General features: G+C 40.2%; 1 protein-coding gene across 1 annotated transcript in view; it reads right to left on the bottom strand.

The window, feature by feature from the left end:
• Positions 1-8,123, bottom strand: part of FUT9 (fucosyltransferase 9) — a gene marked incomplete at both ends in the record, with an annotated part of 69,602 nt that extends 61,479 nt beyond the window's left edge. The window contains one exon of the mRNA XM_081314459.1: positions 7,982-8,123. Coding sequence (XP_081170585.1) covers positions 7,982-8,123 — 142 coding nt within the window. The remainder of the gene's footprint in view (positions 1-7,981) is intronic.
• Between the last annotated feature and the right edge of the window lie 3,902 nt (positions 8,124-12,025).

The raw sequence follows: 12,025 nt of genomic DNA, 5'->3' as shown, positions 1-12,025 counted from the left end.
CTCTCTCTCTCTCCCTCCCTTTCTCTCAGCCCTAATTAGGAGGCAATGGCTGAAAAACTTTGCCAAGAAACTGCAGGGACTTGTCCAGGCAGTCTCCAAGAATCAGTCATGATTTAATGGAAATAAAAAAAAAGTAAGTAGAAAGGCCTGGACAGATCAGTAAAGGGAAGAGCAAAGCTATTATTATTGGATACAGTCCTTATAGTTGATCTCACATCATCTTATGTTTTATAACTCATACAGAATCTTAATGAAACAGGTTTGTTAATGTAAGTGGAGAGAAGATTTTGAGCTACCATATTCACCTTCTGACTATTCATTGAGAAAGTGAATCTTTATGGCCTTATGTTCTGTGAAAGTACCAAATCAATTTGAAAAACACGAAGAAAACTAGAAGCAAAACAAACAACTAAAAATACCTTGAACTTAGTAAGAGTACGCAACAGTAAGACTGAATTTTTAAAAAAAAAATGGTGCAAAGATTGTTGCAAGAGCAAAAATACTATTCTCATTGACTCACTAAAATACAACTAACTAACTGTAAATGTTTTAATGCTAAAGAGCATCATCACTGATTTTAAAGTTATCAATTTACAAAACTGGTTTATGATGAGTTTCTTAATTAAATGTTTTAAATAATATTTAAGAATTAAAAGTTTAATAACAAAATTAGAAACTAGGAGACTGTGAGTTTTTAATGCCACCTTAGGCATCAAAGCCAGCTGGATAACCTTGGGCCAGTCATATTCTCTCAGCCTACAACGTCAGACTTTGCGTCAGTTCTTGTTGCAATCAGTGGATCAACATTTGATTGATCTGAAAAAGCAGACCCAGCCCTTGTGGGAAAACACTAGGAAGATAAACTAATCTATGAATTACATTTAATAAAAAGAATAGGAAGTGATTATGCCAATAGATAAAAATTATATTTAGAATCACAGATTTATAGAATATGGTATAACATTATAGCTGACATTATGAATTAAATTCTGAAAACTTTACCAAGTTTTCTAATTTATTTTCATTTTATTTATTGTTAAACTGATGTTTTTAACTGTATTTGCCACCCAGAGCAAGATGGGCACCTAGATAAAATAATGATGCAATTCAGTAATAACATGTAAACAAAATTAAATCAAAAACAAATTTAGATGGGCCGGGGTTTATGACAAAGAAGTTCAATACTTTGATCCTGTTCTCAATGATCGTCTTATATCAACGATACCTTATTCTAAATTAAATAATCCCCATTGCTATTATTTAGAATTTCTTGCCATCACTAGAATGAAACTGCTTTCTAGCTAAATTTAAGAAAAAGATTCAGAATAACCCAGCTAATAATTGCAGCAACCCATCAATATTATAGAATCCAAGAAAATTACAACAAACACACATTAACCCAGTAAGTATTATACAAACATGTATACATCATGACAAGAAACTTGGAAAGTGAGTTTTACAGATAGCCATTCTGATAACAGGGCACATTAGAAACAGGAAATACTTTGTCCAAATAACAGATGTTTTGCTTAAACAACAGACAGTAAAGCAATAAATGTCTTATTAATATTCTGCTTGTCTTTTCAAAATACTTAACAATTATTACGCTATTAATCTTACACTTTTGCCATCAATGTGCTTTAAGCATCCAAAGAAAAATTATACAGAATATTCAACAATTTCCACTGTAACAAATAAAACCTCCTCTCCCAAGTCAACTCAACTGACTAAAACAATGTGTTCTTCTTTCATATGGGAAATATACATAGCATTTAGTAAAAGGAGGCCATAACATCCAAGCTTCTGGTATGTTTCTAACATGAAAAAAGTAAGGCATTCACAGGCCTATTAGGTTCACTGCTATGTTATAAAACTCATAGCAAATATAAAAAAGCACATGATGCAGAACAGTAATTACGGAATTTAATACACTTTCCAGCACAGAGGGAGGGGAATATTGTCTCTATAAAATTATCTCACTTAAATATTGTCTTCTACTTTTTCACTTCTTTGTTGGCTGTGTCCTCACCTCTTGAATTCCACCACTCAATCCCATTTGTCAATGGATTCTATCTAGGCTGTCGATGTATCCTAATCACAGGGACTGTGAAACTTTAGCTGGTGTGCTAATTTTATGAAGGCCTGGTTGTTTTGTTTTGGTATGCAGCCTGCTGCTCTCAGTATTTGGGCTCTGGGGAAATTTTTAGTCTTGACTGCAAAACCCTTTGTACCTTCTGTTTATCAGTCACAACTATCATATAAGCCTTTTTTCAATACAAGTAGTCCTCAAGTTAGAACCATGTGTTTAGTGACCAATTGAAGTTATGATAGTATTCAAAAAAGTGACTGACAACTGGTACTTGCATTTACGATGCTTGCAGCAACCCTGCAGCCTTGTGATTGTGATCAGGGCACTTGGCAACGGGCTCACACGTACAACAGTTGTAAAATTCAGCAATCATGTGATTGTAATTTGTGAATAGAATGGAATGGAATGGAATGGAATGGAATGGAATGGAATGGAATGGAATAGGATAGGATAGGATAGGATAGGATAGGATAGGATAGGATAGGATAGGATAGGATAGGATAGGAGCTGGAAGGGACCTTGGAGGTCTTCTAATCCAGTCCCCTGCTCAAGCAGGAGAACCTATACCATCTCAGACAAGTGACTGTCTAGTCTCTTCTTAAAAGCCTCCAGCGATGGAGTGCCCACAATTGTGACTTCCCCGCCAGCTTCTAAGAAGCAAAGTCAATGGGAAACCAGCAGAAGGTTGTAAGCAGCAGTCACTGGATGTCTTGTTTGACAACTTTGGGTGATTCACTTAACAACCATGACAAAAAGGTTGTAAAATTGAGTGAGGTCATGTGATGCCTCACTTTATGACTGTACCACTTAACAATGATTTTTTTGGTCCCAATTGTGACTGTAAGTTGAGGATTACTACCGCTATGTGTAGACAGTTCTTCCTGGATGAAGCCTGAATTGGATATATGTGATGGAATTTCATGCAGATTTTGGACTGATTCCCCAATCCTTTACACCATCTATATTGGCTGAAGGTAAACAAACAGTATAGACTGCTTATACCTGCAGTACAGATTTACTGAAGAAGATTGCCATTATGTAGCAGACCCTTAGCCATAACTGGCAATTTCCATGTGCTTCCCCAGGCATTCATAGTGCATGTATGAGCAGATCAGAACAATCCTGTTCTTAGGCATTGTGTATTTGGGAGTGTTGTCACTAATTTGTTATTCTGCTATTGGGAAGGTACAGGATAACAATATAATGTGACATAGGATAGCTGAGCAGTACTGTAGAATCAGCCATGCTCCCATCAAAGAAAAGCTGGTTTTAAAACGCTTACGTTTTAAGGCTACAAATTAAATTTAACGCTCATTCCATAAGGCTGCCAGATATTTTGGCTCTTTATTAATATCCATAAATGTATCTTTACACTAAAGTGTGTAGCAAACTATTTAAAATAGGGAAATTTTGATATTTGAGATATGCCTAGAAATAAGCTGGCCCAAATACTCATAGCAGAAGACTGCTTGTTTTCACCCTTGATTTCAATATAAACGTCCTGAAGTTCCCCCCCAGAAAGTTTAACAGTCTACTGAGCATACATCATGCAGATTTATAATATCCAATCCAAGTCCAACAGTTTTGATAAAGAATTTGATTCACTTCTGAGATTAGGAGTATAACCTTTGTTTTTTTATTAAAACTGTGATGTAAATACATTTAGAGTTTAAAAGATTTTAAATAAATAGATGAATATATTTTCAATGATATATTTAATGCAATATATTTAAAGAGCTCCATTAAAAATTTTTTTTTTAAAAAAAGAAATCTTCTTGAGTACAGACCAAGCAAAAACAAGAAACAAAAGAAGTGAATCAAATGTGGAAGATCACATAGCTTTTTTTAAATACATAGTTCAAACTGCTATCATTCTAATTTTATGAATGGAATAAAGTTTGCAAATAACCCTTGAAATGCTTTAAAGTTACTTCTCAGAAAAACAGATGGGACGTGAACACCAGGATCTATAGTCCATACATTTGGATAATATGGGTAGAAAAGGATTGGCGTGATTCTCTTATCCACCATAGTTTTCAAATTGTTGCCTTGGTCTATTTTATATGTAATCTGATTTTTCTCATTTTTCCCCATTATATTTTAATTTTTGTCATATCCTATAAAGTATCTACTTTTGAAACTTTCTTTGAATCAAAGGCTGACCAGCTAGCAAGTCACTGAAAAAGATAAGACATTCTGCTACTATTTCTACTTTTATCTTGAGAAAGAAAGGAAAAAAATAACACATAGAGCTCTCCTGAAGGTATTTTGGCAGAACTATCCCATGATGTTAATGGACACAACTCAGGTGCTTGGGGCTAGGTATGACCTGTAGATTGCTCAACTCTACTCTACTACATTTTCATCTAACCACAGAAGTGCCTATTGTGCAGTTTATGGTTTTATTAAACTCCAGACATTTTTTTTAAAATCAACATTTGGAAATGGACACATTCTAATGTTTTTAAATGACTTCCATTCCCATCTTGTAGTATCATATAAAATGTTTCTCCTTTCAGATTATATTTTCATGATTGATGGATAGCATTACCTAGCATTAAGATTAATGGTTATATGCTTGATTCATCATTATATATGCTTTTTCATCATATTTGCAATTTTAATACATAAACCATATGAGACATCTGTAATACTTCAATTCAGATATCCACTCAGTCATGAATCTTCCTAATTGACCTTGGGCACGCATGATTTCTCACGTTATCTTACTTCACATGATTGCTTCTAAGTCAGTTATATATATATTGCCAAGTTTTTATGCAAATTAAACAATCTAAAGGAAAATGCATCCTTAAAGTATACATGGAATATCCCCATGCTCATCAAATAATTTTAAGACTGAAGAATCTGTTATATATACATTCTAAGACTGATTTCCATCCATGCTAAAATTTATCTTTCCCCTTTTATTAGTGAGGAGACATTCAATATTAAAATACCAGTATCTATATATAATTTATTAAACTTGTATGTCACCCCATTCTCAAAGCAGGATACTTACCTGCTCTAGCCACATCAGTCTGACTTCATATTTTGTTGCTATGCAAATTTAATATATACATAAAATGTATAAGCATGTGTGAGAGAACAAGACTGATGGGGTACTGCTTATATTCTACATCCAATGTTGTTTCATTATGGTAGTGTCCCTAGGCTTATTTAGGTACATCTTAACAGGTTGGCTGGTCCATCCTTTAAGAGGGATTACTTTGACAACATGACTCACCTTTTCAAGTGGGGAGATAATATTCAAATACTTTCTCTATTTTCATCCTAGTTTTAATCCAATGGATCTAAAAAATTCTTTTTTGAGTATATGTGCAGAGAAATGTGGTTATAAGACATCAGGTAGCTGACTGCCTCACACTGAAGACTTCTACATTGACTGAAAGGCTGATGATGTACTAGTGACATCAACATGATGTGTTTCCCCCCCTTAAACAATATCCTGTTTTTGATAATACAAGATTAGCTTCTGTTTCATAGTGTCTTTTTCTGATAATTGTTCACCAAAGGGAACAAAATCTGTAATTACTTCCCAATTATGGCAAAGCCAGTTACAAATATTTGAATTAACTTCATTTATTATGTTATCAACATTCCAGTTCACATATCGTGTTAATTCACCTAAGTTAAAGATCATTGGATACATTTTTTCACTCTCTCTATTGCCATGAGTTGATTTTTGGCTCCATTTTTCTCATTGTAGATATTTATTAACCTGTATGGAACAAATCTTGCCTAAAATTAAGTAAACTTATTAAAATGCAAGTGTTAAGAACTCAAAAGGTACTAATGCAACAGATCTGAAAAGGAAGTAAAATCCAGTGTTTGTACACTTATTTAAAATCTGCTATTGAAGTATGTTGCTGCATAAAAGAAAAATGCCTTTTTTAAAACAAAGATTCTTGTGTCTTCTAACCCACAAGAAAACATGTATTTATACATATTTCACATTTTGTCCCTTAAAATAAAGCAAGGGGAGGAGAAATATAAGAAACCAGAGCAACAGTTCTGAATGTATCTTGTTGCAACAGGGAGTATCACGATACACAAGTATCAATAGTAATGTCATTCATGGTTCATTTATCTCTATAGAACATGTGAATCTGAGCATTTAAAACTACTACTAACCCTGAATTATGTTACCTGGATTCCTACAATCCAGTAGATGTCCCAAACCTGCTGCACCTACTCTAAAATTAATATCTACAATCCTAGAGACAGCTCCTAGCATCCAAAAGAACACATCACTTAATCTTGTGAAACTCTCCACAGTAAAAAATCTTTAAAACTGTCATATATATCTATATCTATCGATCTATACACACACTCATGCATGCATACACACACACACATCCAAAATCTTCAAAAGAGCAATATCATTTACAGAATTAAAGATCTTCTTCAGGTACTTCCAAATTCAATATGACATTCAGTACAAAAACTCCACAGAAGAACCTTAAACGATACATTGCAAAGCTGCAAAGAGCGGTAGAAGAAAAATAGGATCCAGATGTGTATATGTGTGTATATCTGCAGACACAGCACATATAATTTTAAAAATCGCAAGAGTATAAGCACTTTGGCAATCGGCTCCACGTCTTTTATCCCTAATCTAGGCAGTGAGGATAAGAAGTAGTGTGTATGGGGGGGGGAGGACCGCTGTCATAACAACCTTCCAGGAGAACTACTGAAATAGCAAAAATACTCTGAGAATACTACACAGCTCACTGAGGAATAAAGGGAATCGGAAAGCATGCTTGGTAACCCAGTGAAGAACACAAAGAAAGAGAAGAAGACGTCAAACGGGAAAGGCGTTTTTCCCCAACAAAGTTCATTTGGGCTACCTTGCTGCGGGTTGTCTCCGGAGAGCTGAGGGGGGACACTTACCTATGCCAACGCCTCATTACAAAAACCCTGGGGAACCAGGCGGGCCGTCTGCCCTCTCCTGTGTAGCTCAAATTCTTTGCTCGGTCCAGAGAAAAGGTCCAGCGCTCGCCGGAGAAGGACTGGCACAACCCCAGCAAGCTAGCGGGCAAGCAGGGATCTCTTTTTAAAGACTTCTTTGTACGGCGAGAAGCAGGAGGGAAAGAGGAGAAGGCTGCTCAGGCAGGAGTAACGGTGTGTGTGTGTGTGTGTGTGTTGGGGTGGGGGGTGGGGGAGAGCCTCCAGCCTCTGTTCAACGGCTCCTTATAAAATAAAAACAGCCTTTCAGAACTTTTTTTTTTATGTCCTAAAAACCACGGAACGGAATACCCGTTTGTGGGGACGCTTCAGAAAGGACTCCCCCGGATGGGGACTGATAGAAGCTCTGAAGGAGGAGGGTTACAGGGTCCGGGGATCGCCTTCCCCCCCCCCTTCCCCGGTGACCAACACGCGAGGGAACTCGCGTGGAGAGGAGGTCAGACGGGACACGTGCAAAAGAAAAGACGGTTCGAAGAAGGGCAGCGCTCTGGAGATTTCCGGAGAGCTGGGTCTTCCAGGTTCGAGCTGGTGCTTTTAATCTCCATTTCTGGGGGGGGGGAAACCTTACTCCCTTCCTTCTCTCTCCACCCCGCCCCCCTTCCCCCCTACTCCTTCCTTCGAGAAGTCCTCGCCAGTCCTCTCAGGGAAAGGACGAGGAAGCCACCCAGGCGCGAAGCAAAAGCAAGGCGCCTCTCGCTGCGGTAGGAGGGACGGCGGACGCTGTTCTCTTCTCTCCCCCCCCCCCACACACAAGCCCCGTTTCCCACCACAGCCGCCACAGGCACCAATTCCTTCGAATACCAAGAGGAGCGCGCGAACGGTCCGCCGATCCACCCCACCGCCGGGAGAAGAGAGAGAGAGAGAGAGCAGGTGCTCCAAAGGAGGAGCCATTCATTCACTCACCCGTCCTTGGTGGGAAAAGGCGGGAGCGCAGCCGAGGCGCCGCCCTGGGGGCAACAGGGCAAGATGTACAGCAGGAGCAAGAGCGGGTGCACGGGGGAGCGGCGGAGCCCGGACTGCTCCTGCGCGCGCTCTCGCTGCCCATGCCCGGCGCTGATGCGGGAGGCTCTGCGAAACCGAAGGAAAACAGACAAGACAGACAGACAGACAGCAGGTCGAGAGAAAAGACTAAGCTGTTGGGGAGGGGGGGGGGCTCCGCTCGCGCAGGCGCGCGGCCGACGAGCGGCACCGAGGAGAGTGTGTGTTGGGGGTGGGTTGGGGGAGAGAGAGAGAGAGAGAGAGAGAGAGAGAGAGAAGCGTAGCCGGCTGAGCTGCCGGCGGTGGTGACGGAGCGGAGGCGCGCGGGGTCGCGCGGCGAAGGGGGGGGGGAGTCCTGGCGCTGCTCACCGTCTTTCTCCTCTCCTGCTGCAGCAAGGCTCGCATCCTCGCCTTGTGGCTCTTGCCCAGAGGAGCTTGAGGAGCCTCAGCAGCCCCCCCCCTCTCTCCCTCTCTCTCCCTCCCTCTCTCTCCCTCTCCCTCTCCCCCCTCTCTCTCTCCCCCTCTCTCTCTCTCCCTCTCTCCCCCCCTCTCTCTCTCCTCTCCTCTCCCTCCCTCTCCCTCCCCCCCCCCCTCTCTCTCTCTCTCCCTCCCGCCCGGACCCTGTTGGTAACGGAGGCGGAGGCTCCCTTGGAGCATTTCTATCCCCCGTGACTTCGCTCCCCGCTTTTCTCCTTTCAGGCTCCGCGGCAAATCATTCAGTTGGCAGGTTTTTCCTCAGAAGAAGGGCCGAGCTGAAATCCCCGGCTTCTTATCTTTCCCATTCCTTCGCGCCCGCAGTGCTGCCCGGCGTTGAAAGGAATAGCTAGCCTGGTACGCTTCCTTGCTCGCGTAAGCGCAGAGAAGCCGGGCTTGTGCAAAATCAAGCGAAAGCCAAGGCTGCCCTCACGATTCCGTTGCAAGATGGGGTGTTGTGTTTTTGTTTTTGTTTTTTGTGGTGTTTTTTTTTTCGTTGCTGCAACGGATGGTCCCCTTTTTGTTTGCTTGCTTGCTTGCTCGCTCGCTCGCTCTCCCTCCCAGAAAGCCGCATTTACCTTTGTTCCCAACGAATGAAATGCCTTTGCGAGCAGGCCTGGGAAGGGTGAGAAAAGGCACATTTTTAGAAATGTACAATTGCGATTCGGCGCCTGCCTCATCGCTTGTGGAAATAAACCTTTGCGAAGATAGGTAGATGCCGTAAACGGATGCGCGGGCTGAGCTAGGAAGTCGTGCGATGAGGCAGATCCGTGGTAAGAGGGAAGGATCCGAGGAAGAATTGGGAAAGGTTTCAGGATTTGTGAGGAGTTAGCCAACTTATGACACCTTCCTTCCTTCCAATTCCCATAGTCTCTTGCAAACTCTACTCTACAACTGGGTAGAAGTTTTTGCTTGCATCACTGCAGGATTGCAGAGTTTGATAAGCCTGCAGATGGCATATGATGAGATTTATTATCATTAATAAACATAATTAATACAATCTTCCCAAGGCTTCTTGTCCTGCCTACAAGCTTTTACTTGTAATGCAAATTAGACGAGGAGGAGAAACAACTATGAATATCAGCGAATACTGGCTTATGTTCCCCAGAACATTCCTTGAAAGGAACTTATATTTTGAGTCACAGGTTCCTTGTCTTCATAAGGTCAATGGTTTAGGTCTTATTTGGACTATATTAAACTGCAATTGAATTGCTACCAATTCATATTTCATTTGTAGCTAATCTAACTTTTTACTGTTCAAATGTGTGTTTAAGTACATACAAGTGAGGATTATACCTCTGATAGAGTGGAAGTTAGAAAAATTTATGTTAAAATATAATTTGGGAGTATTTAAGAAGTTGCAATGCTGCTTGTAATTTTAGCTGCAATACAGATGATGACAGCCTCTCACTCCTGCTGGAAATCGCTAAATGTGAAGTGGGCAAAATAAACAGGTGGTGCTTCTGAATAAGAAAAAGCCTATTACTAACAGAAGACTGCTTTGATCTAAAAATGGAAAAAGTTACCAGTACATGATAGCAGTATTCCAGTATTTGAGGGCATGCCAAGAGAAGAGGTGGTCAAACTATTCTCCAAAACACCAGCGGGAAGGACAAGAAACTGTGGTTGGAAACTGATGAAAGAGAGAAGCAACCTGGAATTAAGAAGAAACTTCCTGACAGTGAGGACAATTAACCAGTGGAACAGCTTAACTCCAGAAATTGTGGGCACTCCATCACTGGAGGTTTTTAAGAAGAGACTGGACAGTTACTTGTCTGAGATGGTATAGGTTCTCTTGCTTGAGCCGGGGGTGGGTGGGGGAGGGCTGGACTAGAAGACCTCCAAGGTCCCTTCCAGATTTCTTTTCTATTCTATTCTATTCTATTCTATTCTATTCTATTCTATTCTATTCTATTCTATTCTATTCTATTCTATTCTATTCTATTCTATTCTATTCTATTCTATTCTATTCTATTCATGTTCCAGTTGAAAGGTTTCCAGGAGCATTTCCCTGGCCAATTACTAAAATAAAACTGGACTATTTGAATCTTAGACATCATAAGATTTCTTTTTTCCTCCTTCTATTTTTTAAATAGAAGGGAGGAAAGCCATGGCAAATCTAGACAGCACACTAAAAAGCAGAGACATCACCCTGTCAACAAAAGTGCGTATAGTCAAGGCTATGGTCTTCCCAGTTGCAATGTATGGCAGTGAAAGCTGGAGCATAAGAAAGGCTGAGCGCCAAAGAATTGAAGCCTTTGAACTATGGTGCTGGAGAAGACTCCTGCGAGTCCCTTGGACTGCAAGGCGATCAAACCGGTCAGTCCTAGAGGAGATCAACCCTGACTGCTCTTTAGAAGGCCAGATCCTGAAGCTAAAACTCAAATACTTTGGCCACCTAATGAGAAGGAAGGACTCACTGGAGAAGAGCCTAATGCTGGGAAAGACTGGATGGAGTCACTGAAGCAGTAGGCGTGAGCTTAAATGGACTCCAGAAGATGGTAAAGGACAGGAAGGCCTAGAGGAACGTTGTCCATGGGGTCGCGATGGGTCGGACACGACTTCGCAACTAACAACAACAACAACAACTTTTTAAAAATCAATTATATACTGTACCAAACTAAATGTGACACTATATGATGCAATAAGGACTCAAACTCATCATTGGGAACACGGCTGGATAATTTGGAAGAAGGAAAATACTGGAGCTTCAGTTATTTCTAATCTCAGATTTACACCTTTGAGTTTGTGATTCTTTAAAAAGGGAATAACATGGATATACTAGAGGAAAGTGCATGTTAAATATATAACTTCATCAATCACTACTTTTAATGGTGTTAGGACTTTAACATCCCATTGGTGGTATCACCTATATCACCTGGAGTGTAAATTTATCACAGGTGGATTAATAACCAAGGGAACACTCTTTAAGTAGATCCGCTGGAAAAGGAAATGGTGGTCCGCCCAATGACCAATAAAACTAAGCAGGCATATACATAGAATGAAGGCTATTGCTAAGCACATTTGATTTGTGCTTAGATTGTAAGCCGCCCTGAGTCTTCGGAGAAGGGCGGGATATAAATGGGATTAAAATAAAAATAAATAAATCACCATTTACAACCAGGATTGTGTCAAAATTATAATGGGAGATGAACTCCCAAGGCTGGAAGGGGGTCCAGCGAACTACTGGGGGAAAACCAGAACAAGGACAAGTAAGGCTAGTGCTTATGACATGGTTGAGTTAAAGCAAACAGGATGACTAGCTGCTGATGTGAGAAAAGGAATTTTTGATGCTGCCAAGATAACAGGGCTCTCTGTTAGATTCCTGAAACAAGGCAAACCTGATGTTTAGAACGGAAACATCAACATACATGTGAGTTTAAGAAGTCTTAAAAAGCAATTCCTGACAAATTATTGTGGCAAAAATAAATTGGAGGTAGACTGAACTAAAAATAATTTTAAAATAAATGTATTAATGAAAATAACATACAAAAT

The sequence above is a fragment of the Vipera berus genome (genome assembly GCF_964194415.1).
Source record: "Vipera berus genome assembly, chromosome: 1".
In the NCBI taxonomy this organism is placed as follows: domain Eukaryota; kingdom Metazoa; phylum Chordata; class Lepidosauria; order Squamata; family Viperidae; genus Vipera; species Vipera berus.
This window is presented reverse-complemented; position numbering and strand designations above follow the sequence as displayed.